This window comes from Myiozetetes cayanensis, unplaced genomic scaffold (assembly GCF_022539395.1).
Source record: "Myiozetetes cayanensis isolate MyiCay16 unplaced genomic scaffold, myiCay2020 scf1, whole genome shotgun sequence".
NCBI lineage: Eukaryota > Metazoa > Chordata > Aves > Passeriformes > Tyrannidae > Myiozetetes > Myiozetetes cayanensis.
In genome coordinates this window covers 2,784,112-2,801,311 of record NW_026086604.1, presented here as the reverse complement: position 1 = coordinate 2,801,311, position 17,200 = coordinate 2,784,112, and the positions used below count along the sequence as shown (strand labels likewise).

General features: G+C 41.7%; 1 protein-coding gene across 7 annotated transcripts in view; it reads right to left on the bottom strand.

The window, feature by feature from the left end:
* The window catches only part of PTK2 (protein tyrosine kinase 2), a 188,481-nt gene that overhangs the window by 129,729 nt on the left and 41,552 nt on the right, over positions 1-17,200 (bottom strand). For 4 of the 7 annotated variants that reach the window (XM_050330612.1, XM_050330629.1, XM_050330621.1 and 1 more), the window contains exon 1: positions 77-458. The exons of 1 other annotated variant lie outside the window; for it this stretch is intronic. In XM_050330612.1, coding sequence (XP_050186569.1) covers positions 77-179 — 103 coding nt within the window. In that variant the 5' untranslated portion in view covers positions 180-458. Of the gene's footprint in view, positions 1-76; positions 460-17,200 lie in introns of those variants that run through there. 2 more of the 7 variants (XM_050330596.1, XM_050330607.1) reach the window with 1 other exon arrangement.

Here is a 17,200-nt window from a genome sequence, read left to right as displayed (position 1 = left end):
GGAGGGGGGGAAATAAATATACATACATTTATACATTAAATGAATAAACACCAGCATATAAATGAAAGCCGCGTACCTTTCGCCCAGCACATCGGGAAGGGGCTGCAGCCGCTCTTCTCCATGCAGCCCGCACCTGCCCGCCTCGGGGGCTGCTGCCCGGCCACCTCCAGCAGCCACATACACGGACCGTGCCCGATCCCCCGGCCAGCCCCGGCACACAATGTCCCGATTCACCGCTCCCGGAGCCGCCTGGACGTGCCGGATCCCCCGGCGGGGAGGGAGCCCCAGGAGAGGAGGAGAAGGAGAGAGCCCCAGCCCTGCGGCCTCAGCCGGCTGCGGGGGGAGAGCGGTCCCGCAGCCCGCCCCGGGCACCGCCGCGCTCCGGAGCGGGGATGCTGCCCCGCTGCCTCATCCTCCCCCGCCCCGGAGCATCCTCCTCCTCCTCCTCTTCCTCCTCCCCGGGTGCGGTGCCGAGGCGGAGTGAGCCCTGCGGAGGAGGGCGGGCAGGGGCGGGAGGCGATTACCCAGCGCACATTAATATGCTAATCCCCGTCTGCTGCCCGCGCCCGGCAGCCTCCGGTTCACCCGCTGCGCAAAGGCAGGGCTGGAAATCCCGCCCGCCCCGACCCCGGCTGCATCACCGGCCTCCCCCGACCAGCCCCTCACCCCCCAAAACCCGCGTTCTGCCATCGCTTTGACACGTTTTTGATCTCCGCTTACTGACACAACTCCAGACACCCTGAAAGCACAGGAGAACTTCCCTGTAACCGCACGGGAACTTCCCCAAACTTCAGCGGGAATGGGGGTCACACCCTCCATCAGCACCTGCCTCACTGCACAAGATCACTGATGGAAGGAAGAACCCTGGTGCTGACGCTTTGCCCTAAACAGTGAATATCACAGCCCACGCCACGGGTTACTCAGTGCCACAACCCAGGGTTTCTTTATCTCATCAGAAGGCAAGGGTCACCTCAAACACACACACCCCAGATGGTGCACGGCCTTTGTTTCCTCTTAACTTTGCAGCACCTGATGTCAAAAACAGCTTACAACCATTTTTCTTTAAAATCATGAGTGTAAAAGTTGAAAAAGCCTACGTTTATAAACACGCATCCAGGCAGAATGTGTAGACGGGATTAAAGAAAAAAAAAAATCCCTTTTACACCCAGCAAAAATATTTTCCCAAAATTATAAATAACTTGATTTAGCTAAAATACGTATTAATAAAAATTCAACAGGAAACAAGACTCACACTGATCATTAAAGCTCTTTATATATTCCACGGTAATCTCTTCTCACTCCCAGCCCTCAGCAGTAAGGCGTGAGGCTTATCCAAGACTAGCACCAAAAGGGAATTAATCTAAAGCCAGCAGCCTTCAACTTAACCTATCTGCCTACTTGTAGCTGCACGCACTCGTCTACAGCATATGTTTAATTACCATTCTTTGCTGCCACCTCATTTCTCAATACACTGGCTATGCAGAATTAGTGGTGTACGTCAAAATTCTTGATTAAAAAAAAAGAACAAAGCAGCAACTGCATTTAAGTATTGTTTTCTTCTTTATTTAGAGGAGAAAAAATATTCACTGAAAAAAAAAGAGAGAGAGAGAGATTAGGCCACAACCAGGCCCATCAGATGTTCTGCATCACTGCTCAGGCACAAAGCTCTTTCTGGGGCTGGAGAAAGCCAAAGGGAGCTGAAGACATGCCTGGGTGCCTTCCTCCCCCCACCATAAAGTTTTCAAAGCCCCTCAGTGCTACACACACAAACACTTTCAGCGACAAGGTCGATCGTATTTACCTTCAGTAATAAAGCAAAGAGTGCAATAGTAACCTTTAAAACACCAATTATTGTGTTTGTGTGGGTGCAGAAGAGGCACAGACAGGGCCTCAGTGCCCTTCTGGTTCTGCAGCTCACAGGGCAGGAAAGCTGATTTTACACACCCAGCTCTGCCATGGGCTTTTCCTTGGTGACCTTGAGCGAGTCAGACTCATTTTCTCAGAAAAAGGAAAGCTGCAGATACTTCTTCAATTTTCCTTAAGTTGGTTTGATCTGTGCTCTAGGGTGTAAAATATATATATATATAAAGTGTTTCTTCCATAAAAACAAAGTGTTTTGTACACAAGCTGCTACAAAAATCCAGAAGTAAAAAGGGGAAGGTCTAAATTAAAATTGTATTCATGAAAACAAACCCCTTTAAATATTAAGTGGTAAGTGCATTACCAAGGAGAGTTTTAATAAACAGAATGCGTGGACTCACATTTTTCTTTACACTTTTAACAGATGAGGGTAACACAGATTATCAATCCAAGTGTCAAGAGAAACTGCCTGCTCATATAATACCAGTATTAGCATCCTTCTCCTCAAGGACATACTTTCTTCTTGTTGTATTAGGCTACAAAATGAAGGTGAAAACAAAGTACTTCATAGCATGACAGATCTTTTATCCAATTTTAGAAGCTATCCAGCATTTTGTACTCTTATTTATTTTTTCATGTAAGCCAGGTACTTCATCAATGCTAAGATTTAAAAAAAAAAAACTTAATATCTCAATTAAAAACTATTTCTGTTAGAAGTACCCAGTAGACATGTGCTCATTCTCTTCTTTCAAATAACGTGGTGATTTTTCTGCAAAAAAAAAAAAAAAAAAAAAAAAAGACCAAAAGCATAAAATCTGTGTTCTGAAGATATTCAGAAACCCCAAAATTCCAATTTGCAGGAAGGAAGGGGGGCAGGGATGGAGAAGGAGACAAGTCACAAATTAAAAAAAAAAAAAAAACCCACACACTAACTTAAAAAGTTAAATATGTCTCTAGTATACTTAATATCAAGTATTTACAACATTTTATAAATACTGCTCATCAAGTAGGTATCTGAGTAGCATTTATGTAAAATAATCTGCTTTTAAGTCATGCCAATCAGATTATACCATTTACTGAGGTAAGAAACATCTGTCAGAAATTAGGACTGTGAAACAGGAACGTTAGTTTTTGTTGTGCAAGATGCATATTGCTGACACACGCTGATAGTATCTGCACAGCAGTCACTGCATAAGCAATGGTGTTAACACCTATCGAAGAGTATTCCAAAATAATATTTATTTTAAAAAAAGAATGCATCGGTTTCCACTAAGAACACACAGAAGCACTGGCTATTTTACTAAAGCACACATTGTAACCAGAAAAAAAACAGAGCTCAGACTACCCCAGTAACAACAGACAGGCCAAGGTCCTCAGCAAAGAAATGGCATTTTGCCTCCAGGAAATTCAAGTTAAGACTTTTCTGCTGTGACCACGATTTTGGTTGCTCAATTTCAGCCTGGTTTTTAAAGTCTACTGAAATCAGCATCAGGTTTTGGAAAGGGGGGGGAAGTCAGAAGCTTCTTTTGAATTGTATCAAGGCATTTAGTTTTTGTTTTAATTCTGCCTGCGGGATCTCACAGTGAAGTCACCTGCAAAAATCACAAAGCTTCAGGGAACAAAGGGTTAAACAACAGTTTTGTACAACTGGGAGGCACATAAAAGGTTGTCCAACTTTTTCCACACAAGCTTATCCAAACAAAAATAAAAGCTCTAAACCCCCTGTCAGACCAACTGGCAAGGCCTGGCTTGCTCTAGGGTTGTGTCCAGAGCCTGAGCTCCTGGGGGGTGTCCCGGAGATCTCATCAGCACAGAGCCAAGCGGGGTTTCTCCCTCACTGAACGGCACCATTAGGATCTCTCTGCTATTCAACTGATTGTTTTCCCATCAGTTAATATCTCTATTCACCAAATGTCCATCAGACTGGCAGGCGAGGTGGAGCACTGTTGAGAAGGGCACCGGGACAGGGCTAAACAGAGAACACTTGTCCGAGTCCCACTGCCCTGAGAAACCAAACTGAATTCGGTATTTGCAAACTTTGAAGGAAGCAGTCAGAGCTGTACCAGAGCAGTGCTGGACAGCAGAACAGAGATCTGTAATCAGTTCCTCTCCTGCAACACCTCAGCCACCAGATGAACACACCAGCATCAGAGATCTCCGAGAGAGGAGAGCAGCCCATTCACTTGTTGTAACAAACCCCAAGAGCTGCAGCCTAGAGCACAGCAACTGCATCAGCATGAGGGCTGGAGCACCTCTCCTGGGAGGAAAGGCTGAGAGTTGGGGTTGTTCAGGCTGGAGAAGAGAAGGCTCCAGACTTCAGGAGACTTCAGACTTTCCAGTACCTAAAGGGGCTACAAGAGAGCTGGAGAGGGACATTCCATAGGGGCATGGAGTGATAGGACAAGGGGGAACGGCTCTGGAGTGAAATAGAGTAGGTTTAGATTAGATATTAGGAAGAAATTCTTCCCTGTGAGGGTGGGGAGGCCCTGGCACAGGTTGCCCAGAGAAGCTGTGGCTGCCCCATCCCTTGAAGTGTCCAAGGCCAGGCTGGATGGGGCTCTGAACAACACGGTCTACTGGAAGGTGTCCCTGCCCATGGCAAGGGGGTTGGAACAAGATGATCTTTAAGGTGCCTTCCAACCCAAACCCTTCTATGATTGTTATTACTTTGGACTTGGTAATTTGTAGTCTTATCCACTTCACAGTTACTGTTTATCTCTCAAATAGTTACTAGAAGCTGAAGAACAAATGCATTGTTTTGAAGGACATCTGCATATTCATGTAGGAAATAGAAAAAATTCATTACATTCATCTTGCTAATAAAGAAAGTTTCCAAACCAGAGATGCCCTCAGGACAAATGGAATATGGAGGGTTTTTTTGGTAAAGCCACAAATGCTTTTTACTGAGACAACTGCAGAACAGCCTGTAAAGGTGAGAGTGCCTGATGAGTGTGCTAAAAATTAAAACATGTTTATTGATTGTGTGACAATCTTCTGCATCCTAATTAATTTGCTCTTCTGTGTTAGTATCCAAAATTTTGCAAACATCCTCTCCAGGCACTGAAACTGCACTGTAATCTTTGTTCCTCTTCATTTTCCCAAGTTTGTTTTTTATGTGTTTTTTTGTTGTTGTTAATTACTATTGTTATTTTGTGAGTTTGTGCATAATATTTAAGAGTGGAAAAGATGATCTGCCCTAAGTTTCCCTTTTAGCAAGAGTCAAACAAACATCATCTTTGTTCACAGGAACTGTTGACAAATGGTTCATTGCCATTACATCAAATCTCAAATTATGGTTCCTGAAGTCTGCCTCACTCTGAGCTCAGGTTTGCTAAGGCTGTCTTGAAAATCTACCTTTGATTACCTGGTCTCTAAATCTCTCTTCCTTGCCCACTACCAAGCTCTTGCCCCTCCACCAACATCTTCTCTAGCATAGATTTCTCCTGAAGGAGAACCAGAGTGATGGGTTTCATGTCCTCCAAGGGTCTCTGAACACCTGAGAAGCTCAGACATCATTCTGCTGCTACCAGAGATGGTCCTTCTTATTTAACCATGAGTTCATTTGACTTTCTGCAGTACAGACAAACTCAAATTCCATGCTCTAAACTAGATCAGGACATTTTTCTCTTGAAGTTTGAAAAAGCAAAAGATGACTTACATAAGCTCATTCTAGAATATAAACTGCTGAGGAGCTCTGCATAGGACATTCTCCTGTCAAAAATTCAGTCCAATAGTGAATTTATAGTTATCTTCCTCCAACTGATGAATTTTACAGTAGGATACATCTTGAGTAATCCCCAAAAGTGCAGAGTTCTAAAGCAACACTTCATCACCTTCTGGACCACAGTCATCCATTCAGCCTTAGTATCCTCTGAGCTACATTTTAAAATAGGAGTGGTCAGAATTCACTGGTCTTCTTTTCAAATCTCAACCCACTGGTAGTAGTGAGGTGGGTGACAAAACAGAGCAGGAGGAATGCAGTGTTAATGAAGTTTCCCCACCTCCCCTTCCCCAGGGGACCCCCTGATGCTGTGCAGCAGAGCAGACAGCACCGCAGCCTCCCAGCCCCTGCTGCTGAGACAGCAGATGTTAGAAGGACCACTGTTACCTTTATTTTTATTGTTTCATAAATAAAGACTAGCCATTTTTTGAGCCCATATGGGTTGTATTAGTTTTCAGGCATGAAAGTTGTAGCAGATTTCCTTGTGGGAGGACTCACCCGCTCATTTTCTCCCACTTCCTTCCATTAATTTTTCGAAGTCTTTACTGTAAGAGAAGGATAAAGTCAACACCATGAAAGCCTTAGAATGGTTTAAAATTGCTCCTTCCTTAGGGCACTGATTCCAGTCTTCTGTCTCTTCATGTTCTAGGCTATTTACAAAAAAACCCAACCAACAAAACCATTGCTATCCTCAAGGCATCTTTGAGAAGTTCCTTCACAATTGCAGTGCTTAAAGCTAAAATCTGCTTCGTGGAGACCTGGAAAGAAGAGGTGAAAAGAGGAGGACAAGAGAACCCTACACATGCTATTCCTCATCATACTGCAACATAAAATCTGATGATTTGCTCTGCCACAGGTTCAGTGTGTGCACCAGTTTGCACTGCTTCTCTTCAGCCTTCTCCGATGGGGAGGATCAGGGGTGAGACAAAGCAACCCAAATGGTCACCAGAACCTTTGAAAACTTCCTTTATCTATGGGGAAAACCTTCCATTTATGAGGTGAACACAGCAGAAGGTACCTGAAGGGGGAGGACCTCAACCCTTTAATGCTGTTTAAAGAAAATGCATTCTGAGGGGATTACTTTTGTTCAGTGGAAGGGATCCATGAGTGGATCAATTGACTTTTCTTAAGATCCATCTTGATTAATTCAAGGATAACCTGGAAATAATTAGCCACATCTGCTAAGAGTGACATAAGAAAATGAAGTTGCTTATGGGTCAGCAAGTCTCTTTAGTGTCTGTTCATATCTGGGCTGCTTTCTCGCTCATCCAATACCAGTTACAGGAAAGAAAGTAAGAAAAATTAATTTTACTCTCTGTGGCTGCAGTTATCAGAAATGGTGCAGTCTGGACATGTCTCCCTTGTCCTGCTTCTCCTTCAGATGTTAAATATAAAGTTAGAGCAACAGCTTACCAAAAAACTTATAGCTGCTAACATCTTTTTAGCATAAAGTTGTACCTGATTAACGTGAGTTGTACCTGATTCCCGGTGTTACATAAACCACAAATATAACACTGGAAATTCCTCAGACTTCCAAACCATTAAATGCAATTACAAACTGAATAAAAAAATAATCCATGAGCTCACATTATTCCATTTTTATATATATATATATATAAAAATAAACATACTGGTGGAACAGTTCACATTGTACTTCTCAGTGAAGGATGAGCATAGCATAAATCCCCTATGTATAAATAAACTCTTATAGGCTCAGGCTATTTAAGTTTAAAGTTCCAGTATTGCAGAACAAATCAACAAGCCAGTGCTGATACCCTCCAAGTCAAAGAAAAGAGAAAATTAAAAATTAATTATTCATTTTTACAAAACATATTTTTCAAGTTTTACGGTACAAACATTAGGACTGCTGTAATGACCAAGCAAATTCTGTGCCTGAGCTATCAAGCAAAGACCAGTGTATTTAAAAAAAATAAGAAAATATTGTAAAATAGACACAAATCTCCCTTTCCCTCTCCAATTAGCATATTTTGGATTGAAAAATTCCAAAAAACAGTTTGTTTAGGAGAACCACTAGTAGAGGCCAGGTGTCCCTGAGCCTCCAAACCACAGAAAAAACAATTCTTATTCACTTTAATCAATCCCTCTCCCCATTTTCGTACCAAGAAGGGACATTCCATTTACAAGGGCTTTAACCTGTATCGCTGCTTCATGAGAACAGCAATAAACTTTCAAGGAGCAGCTCCTCAGGCAGTCATTTTCTGCTGTTACAGGCAGTGAAAGGTCATCTTCAGCTAACATAAAACCTTTTATTCCATGCAGAATCCACCACCTGAAATAGCCTCATTTGCTCCTCCAATTACACAAGACAGCCCAGTTCTGCTGAACAAGTTCTGTTTGCCTATGAAAATGCCTGCAGAGAGGTATGAAAGAGCTCAGAGAACACAAGAACATGTTGCTTAGTTTTAAAAAAAGGCTTCCAGGAGCTCCCCACCAAATACAGCTCGAGCTTGTTTAGGTAACAAGATGGAACAGCACTCAGTGTGTCAAAGGCAGCTCATACCATCTTTTATAACACATAAATTGATGCATAAATTGGTGAGCAGACCAATAAAACATCTTCTCTGTAGCTCCAAACTCAGCTGAGCTTTAAGTGTGCTAAACTTCACCTGTTAACTGGAGGACAAACTTCAGCACGAAAGGCAGTGCTTTGATGAAGCTGGAAACACGTGCAAGAATTCTGTTAGGAAAATTAAACCAGGCAAGACCAAGATGTACAAGACCAACTGATCCAGCTGGGAAAGAGCTGTTTGGGCACAGCCCTCCTTCAGATCTACAGAAGGGATGTTAAATAAGTATCCTGTGTCTTCAAACGGTAAACAAAACATCAAAAAGCCACTTTCTGATGGCAGCCCGAATGACCTACATTAGGAAACATCACAGGAACAACACTGTCAGCGTGTAACAGCATCTGACAGGGCCAGGAGCTCATCTCTGGTGCAGTTCTGAGCTGGAGAGCACAGCTTCCAAAAAAACCTCTGGTACTGCTCTCCCCAATCCCATTTGATGTATTTCAACCAAGATTCAGTACTAAAGCTTTTGAGTGAACATCAGACCGGGATAAAAATCAGTGACTGCATAACCAGAGGCAGAACATAAACCTTGCTCTGCCACCCAGACGTGGACAACAGGGGTAGCAAACTTCAACTGGGAGTAGGGAAGTTCAAGTACCCCGAAATAAATGCATAGTAAGAATTTTTAAATTGCAGAAGGTGTGAAACCACCACCTTAATAGGTTAATTCCTTCAAGGAATGACTTTAGTCAACTCTGCCTTAGGCTAGAAGGACAGACTTCCTTTATCCCCTCAAGTTTGGAAGGATGCAGGTCATTAGACAAAGCCTGATCACTGTCCTTAAAATTTCTACTTAAAACCCTACTTGAGGAAATTCTACATAAAAACATTTCAATAATTCAGTTACTGATGTTTCCAGAACCTCAACCACAGTCACCACCTCTAACATGTCACTGTATCATTTGGCTCCCTCACCCTTCTTTATCATAAAGCCTTAGGTTTGCTCCACTAAAACATCTGAAGACAATCTGAATCACAACATAAGTCCTATTAATCCTGGAAATACAGTTCCACTATTTTTCTTTATTAAGCCTTTCACAGAAACAGTTATCACAGATAACTCTCACAAACTGCCATGAAAAAAAAACCCTTAAAATAATAATTAAAAGAAAAAAAAAATCAAACCATGTGAAACCATTCCAGTAAGTCATCTGAATGGACAATAACTAGTAACTTTAGTTTTAAGGATCTTCTTAAAGGAATAATTACTGAATGAAGATGTAATCTGGAAACCATCTCTGTGCTAGAGTTAAACAATTTAAGAATTTCTTAAGAAGTTTCATATCCATCTCAAGTGTGATTCCAGCCCACTAATGGAAGCACAAGCATTTTAACACCCCACTTCTGTTATCCTGACCTTTTGTCAGAATGAAGTCCTGAAAAAAAAAAAAAAAAGGAAAAAAAAAGTGTGCTTGCTGCAAAGAACAGACTTTGTTAGTGCTGATAAGTTTGACTCTTCCTTATGAAAACCTGATGAACATCAGCTTTATACCTGACAAAATAACTTGTGTAGTTTTTCATATTCAGGTTATTGATCTGCCTGCAGGAGAGACCACAGCCATCATAAGGTGATGGAATATGTTATTAAAAATATCTTCTTAACCTTCTGCAAATAAAAAAGGGAAGGGGGGAAGAAGCCATAGGCACAACGTGCACAATTTTTGTTACTACTTCCCTTTTCCAGTCTTCTGCTGAGCAAACAAACCCAGCACAAATAATTTATGAGCTAAGACACGAGCTGAGCAATGGAGCTATACATTAAGAGCTGTCTAGGATGTAAAAATAAACTAAAGGAAAGATCATATAAACACTTTATTTATGGCCATTTTAGGCGTAACTTATAACAAAGTAGCTGATTAAAGTTCAGCTGTGCAGTGTTTTTCCTCTGGGTTCACTGCAGTCCCTGATGTTACTCTTCAAACAAGCCCATGTGTATTTTGGGAGAAGATCCCAAGCCACTCCCAGCCCAGGTCTTGCAGAACAAAACACACACTAACATTTTGTATAAACCAACTACACAAGATCCAGCTTGATTTTCAGATTCTTGCTCTCAGTAACACTTTCATCCCCACCCTTCCTTTACTCCACAGCTCTTGCTGTGAAAACCTCGGGCACCAACACACTGACACTACAGCAGGGGGTCACAGAAATTCAGGCAAACTGCACTTTCTGTGGAATGCTGGTTTAAAAACGGAGTGAAAATGCATCACAGGCCTCAGCAGAACAGAGTAAAGAACACAAATTTAGGTACCATAATTACTGGTTCCTTCAGTTTGCCAAATTTCATCTTTTCCTTAAGTAATTCTGCACCAGAACGAGACCCTTTCAGTGACTGCCACTGAAGGACCGACAGAATGTCCCTCACAATGACCTGATGCCCTGCCTGCAGCTCACTGCCCTCCATCTGTAAGGCTGGCTCTGCTCCTGGATCCGTTTTTTATCCTGTAAAAGGAGATAGATGAATTCTCCACTCACTCTTAGCAGATACCCACCCCCTAACTCGCCTAAAAAAAAAACTTCCATTAACTAAAAAAACTCCCTGCTACTACAAAAGTAAAAATCAACCTTAGGAGCTCCTAACTCCTTAACAAATACCCTTTAAAAATCCCTCTAAAACTTGTACGAAAATGCCCCGTTTTTGTAACCTTGGCAGAGTCAAAATTTTAATTCAGATCTCCAAGTACATCATCTGAATAATCAACATCCCTTCGGCTGTTCCTGCACAACCAGCACCAGCCAGTTTGCCAGCAAGAACACACATGTGGGTGTGCAGAGTGGAATGAACTTCCTTCACCCTGGGAATCTGAGCTGCCAGGTCCTGGACACACGAATTTATTGTGTGCTCCTCTGGATTCCTTTGACACCAAAACAGGTAAACAGCTTCTCTCAGCACACAAGCACCTGTTCCAAGCCAAACATTACCACAAGTTATTTATTTTGTGACAGCACGTAGTACAGAGTTCTAAGTCCCAGTGCAATTCCTCTGATGTTCTGCTGCCAAAAATCTGGAGAATCCCATAGTTTCTGTTCTAGGTGTCCACTTCCCCCTCAAAATAAACAAACCCCATAGAATTTTCAGGGTTTTCTTCTTTTAGATTTTATCCAAAAGCTCTGTCAAAAACTTGCCTTTTTTTTCTTTACTTAAGAAGAACAACTCTTGATATGTTTAAAATACAGCACTGGATGATCCCCTTTCCCTGCACCCCTAACTATGTGAGACAAATCACTCACCTCTCAAATGGAAGACTAAGAAACCTCTTTCAGGAAAACCTGGCTGAGGAGTGTCACCAGGTGCCTGCATGACACTGAAGCTCAAGTTGCTTCTCCATCATCCTCAAGTGAGAAAATATATATATAATCTTACTATTTCTAAACCAAAACTTTTCAAGCTAGGAATAAAATGAACTACCTCAAAGAATGAAGAATATGTGCCGTTGCCTTAATTCAAAGCTGGAGTACAACACTGGAAATCAGGATATTTCAGGTTATCCAGAGTGGAGAAGCCACACCTTTTTCTGCTACTTGCAAAAAGGTGAATGATTTTCCCTAGGAAAAGCATCCTTGTCCCTCTGAACGGCATAATTCCTAAAGGCATCATGTGGACTATTAATTTCTAAGGAAGCAGATAAAAATTTCCAATTTGTCCTCAAATAGAGATTAATTACAACAAAGGAAAGAAAAATCTTTGACACTATCCATTCAAGTGATACAATTTCTATCTGATGCCCCCCTGACTGCTGGAATTCTTCCTCTTGGAGGTGAGTGCACAGGAGTAAGCAAGAACAATCCTCTCAGCATTGTGGGTGTCCCCAAAACCCTGAGAGCCAGAACTCCAGACAGGAAACAACAGAGGAATGTGGTGAACTGCTGATTGGTTGTTCTAAACTATCAGAGTATTGATCCAGCCTGATAACCTTCATAGGAACAAGGGGCTTTCCATGTCATCAACTCTCACTCCTTCCACCCATCACGTCACAGTCCCAGTGAGTGACCAGTACACCAAATTTCACCTTCTTTGAGCATCAGACTAGAGCAGATATTAAGGGTGCCACAACACTCCCAATACTCCCGAATTATGTCCTGAATTTCTTTTTTATTTTTAATACTACTCTCAATAATCTGCATCGAAACTTCTTTCCTTCTACCCCATCTCCTCCTTTTTCCTCCATCCTTATCCACACTCCCAGAAAAACAGTGTCCTCCAGCCAGGGCAAGTTTCTTAACTCTGAACCATTTCACAGGCAGCGGTGGCAAAGGGGGGATGGTTCCTGACAGCTGGAAGAAAGCAAAAGGAACTCCTGTCTTCAAGAAGGGAGTGTGTGGATGGCTGTGGGCTGGTCAATCTTACTCCACTCCTGACAGGGTGATGGAACAAAGGACCCTGAAAGCCATTGGTGAACAAACAGCAAGGACAGTGAGGTGATCCAGGGTAGTCAGCATGGATTCATAAAAGGGAAAACAAGCCTGACCAACCTAATGGACTTCTGTGATGGAAGCACCAGCTTGGTGGCTGAGGAGTTGTCATTTCTCTTAATTTCAGCAAGACTTTCAACACTGTCTCCCCTGCCAACATCCTAATAGACAAAGTGATGAAGTTATGGACTAAATAAATGGACAGTGAGATAACCTGGAAACTCTCTGGACTGTCCAGCTCAAATTTCTAAAGGAAAAACACTAAAATTTCAGTAACTTGCCATTTCTTGAGGTGCTTAATACATCTCATCATCTCAGCACTACTCCATAGGTCAGCCTCACTGTTAAAAATGTTATTCTTACCAAACCAAGCTGCTGCTATTGTCCTTGTGGGCATTAGCTATAAAATATGGATGGGAACAGGGAAGAGGGCGGCATCAAAAGCACAGCCAAAATAAGCACAGAAAGTTTCACTGGAAAGGCTTGCAAAGAGATAAGATTCAATGTCAAGACCTCAGCTGTCACCTCCCCAAGTGTTCAGCACAAAAAACCCCCAGATATCCAACAGCAATAAGCTTTAAAAAGGATAAATACGTTGTTTTTCCAAGTATCGGAGGCATTACAACAATGGGAAAATGCATTTTATGAGGCAGAGATGATGAACTTATTAAAGCTACTCCACAAAACTGTAAAATTGGAAGGCTTAGCACACAAATAGCATGGGAAACTTACTTAAAGTGACATTTAAGGTTTTTTTTTTCAGCAATAATCTCACCCAGTAGCAACAGGACTTTTGTGATACGGAATTTGGAAACCTAGAAAAAGCACTTGCCTTACCGGTAGTGAGAAGAATTAAAACTACAGGGCACATCTGCATCAAAAAAAGGAAATTCTTCTCAAACCTTCTGAATGGTAAGCAGGCAGCCATTCTACCTTGATAGCACTAATATTTCATAAACTGAGATGTTTTTACTCTCTCACTGGTAAGAATGCAAATAAAGCCATTACAGCCTTTACAGATATATCAAAATTAAGTTTCCAGCAGCACAAAAATCAGAATTCTTAACAGCACTTGCAAAGATTCCTGGAAGAAAAAAATTCCTGATTTCTAAAGGGATTACTGAAAATACAGCTTTTAGTGAAAAAGTGCAGTTTCCTCGTGTAATCCCTTAAGCACCACGCCAGGCACTCTGACATGAGAGAAACTCTTCAGCCTTAGTGCAGCTCGTATTTAATTCTTATTTAAAGTTAAAGTGACAAACCAAAAAGCCACTTTTTTGTACCTTTTTTTTTTTTTTTTTTACTTTGACTACACAGTTGGTTACCTTTTCCCCCTTTAAGCAGGGATATTAACAACAGCTCGTGTTACTGAGTTTATTCTCAGCTGCATGAATAATCACTGCATAATTTATTACCCCAAGTAATACATGTGAGCATTTATTTTGGGAATTCTGCACAACCTCAATTCCATCAATTCTTGCTACTGCAACTCTCTGGCAATTCCTCAGCTGGTTTTTCATTTTCCAGCTTTGAGCATCTCAGCAAGCACACGAGGCATTGGGGGCTTTTGAGAGTGGAGTTGCTGTATTCAAGATCATCACACAGGCAGGTGGAGATTTCAGATAAGGAAGATGTAAGAGAAAAGGGCAGCAGGTTGTTCTGAGGCCCTGAGCTCCCGTGGAAGGTGCCAGGAGCTGCACCTGGATTTGTTCAGGGATCAGGTGCACAGAGAAGTGGAACAGAACAGGCTCCATCCTAAGGAAGCAGCAGGGCCATGCACACCAAGAACAGACTGAATGAGGACAGGCTTGTAATTCACAAAGACCTTCTTCAGGTTGAGCTGAAGTTGTGTAACTTTCTTTTTTTTTTTTTTTTTTGTCCTAAATGACACTTGGAACTAAAAATAGTTACAAAGCCATTTAATATTGCAAGATAACGATGATTCTGTGTGAATGGTGCTTACCCAAACTGTACCACTGTGCATCAAAAAATGCACACAGAAACAGCAGGTATCAAATATGCTGCATATATGGGATTAAGCTACACAAAGAATGTTTATTTCCTATTAACTTTTTTATACCTTATGCTAAGAGACAGCAAGATTTTACTTGACTCGGATGCTGTCTAGAGGAGAACATCATCAAAAACAAACACCTGTACCTTAGAATCCATTCTGTGAGAAGTTTTTTTGTTCCATTTTTAACCAAAACCCAGTATATTCTCATTTCTTATGTTTGTCTTTATTTTCCTCTAGTTCTTTGATACAGCTTTTTGCTGCTTTATGATTTCTTGATTCTGTGGTGAGCATTTGCACTACGGGGTCAGGAACAAAGGACCAACTCTGAAGAAAAGTCACTTCCATCACACAGATGCAACAGCTGCTTTAAATTCAGAGTGTGACAAAATCTAGGAGGGATTGTTTCTAATCCCAGCAGTGTCAACAGGGAAAGTTTAACTGCATTTACCAGAGTAAATTGGTGTTTCATGCCTCCAGGCATACTGTGAACATACTCAGGTTGCAAGAGAACTTCACATACAGACAGGAGAACTGTGCTCTCTATCCACCTTTGAAACTACATTTTAGCAAGGTGCCCTCCAAGCCCTTCCTGGTTCACATTCCAAAAGTTTTCAGTGCTCATCTCCGTGGCCTCCATGACAAGGTAGTAAAAACCCAAGTTACCCATGAGCTTCAGAGCAGTGACACAGATTAATGCAAGATAACACTCCTGAATAATGGTTTAACCAACAACCTCATCAACTCATGCACTCACCTGCACACAAACAATGCTTTACAAGAAGATCTTGCTACGAAAAGAAGTGGTCTGGGTGACCTTGGTGTAGCACTGACTGTACCAAGTTTACATGTAACACAACCTCAAACGAGACACTACAATCCAGACGACTTCAAGAAGCCTCCTCCCTCCTGCAAGGTCTTCAAACACTGCAAAAACCACACACACCCCCCCCATCCCATATTATGATGAAAATTTAAAGTACTTAAACGAGGTGGTCAAAGTGAGAACATTTCTAGTGACATCTATTGTCCACTGCTGAAAGCAGCACCCAGGAAAAAGAGATAAAGTTCTTCCAAAGTTGAAATAAGACAATGCCATTATTTATTGCAGTGACGAGCTCTGGTGATTAAAACTTCCCATCTGAATGCAGAACCTTATCTTTATTCCACTATATTATATCTTTTATCCAGACTGTTTTTCCAATTCATTATTATTCAAATTTCTTTTGAATTTTAATCCCATCGTTCAACGTCATTTTATGTTGGTGTTACTGTCAGATAAAGGCACATAAAGTCCATCACCACAGTCATTAATAAAAATATTGTAATAACAAAGACAAGTCAGATCCCTGAGACTCCCTCCTTCCCTTCTGACAATATTTTTTAAGAACGTTTCTAAAACAGGTTTCCTTAGTTCCCTTATCAGTGGGAATTGCCAAATTGTGGTGTGTAGCTTTTATATCCTCCATAAAGGCCTCCTGCCATGCCATGGGAAAAGCTCACCATTCCAAAATCCTGGGCAAACCTCTGCCCTCTCTCAGTGCTTCCAGGACACAGCTAAAAAGCACAATTGGGACACGCCCACACCCATACTCAAATTGAAAAGAATAATCTCACTGTGATTCACACCAGACCAACTCTTCAAGTCCCAAATATAAACCCAGAAAAGGTTTCATCACGCATCCTCATTCTAGAAGCTGCAGAGAAAAACCCACAACAATCCTTATCTTGCCATAAGCCTGACCTAAACACCAAGTACCTATTTTTCCAATAAGTATTTGCCTGCCTGACAACCACTCTCAGCACTCAAAATAATGTCAAAGATGCCTTCCTTCAGAGAAAACTTGTTTAGAAGTTTTCTTCTAAAAGAAAACACATTTAGAGTTCTCTTCACTGTTTCTTGAAAACATGGGGTTTTTTCTTTCAAAAGAGCTGCTCTAAAGTTATTGTGCAAAGACTACAACATATCAGCTCTCAAGCTTTTAAATGAAATTTCCACTTGTTTCCAACAGTAAAAAGCAACTACCTCAGAGCAGGGATTACATCTCAGCAGGAAGAAATGAAAGCACACACAAAGATACACGAGCAAAAATCACCAAGCAGAGGGCAAGGACAAAAGGCAGCAGGTCTGACAGTGAACATCCAACACCTTGATCAACCAGCACTTAAATCAGGATTCCAGAATTCACACAACAAACAGATGGATAAATTCCATCTGCCAGGGAACAGGAGGCGCCCTCACTCTGAGCTCTGCATCACAACTTGAGCCCATGGCACAAATGCATTCATGAAGTTCAACACTTGGTTAAAGACAAAACGTAACAAACAATAAACAAAAAAATGCTATTTTTAAATAATCAGGTCAGTGGGTTTGGTTTGTTTTATTTGTTTGGTTTTGGTGTGGTTTATTGTCAGTTCTTTTAGTTTTTTGTTTAGAGGGTTTTGTTCTTAATTTTTAAACACCACTGATAGGAGATACAAGGCCCAATAAAGCAGGAGGTATTTCCAGCTCTGACACAAGTCCCCTGTGATCCCAGCCAGGTGAACACGTGTCATCTTCCCCATACTGCCACCTGAGGAGATTCCTGCCGCCCATAAACT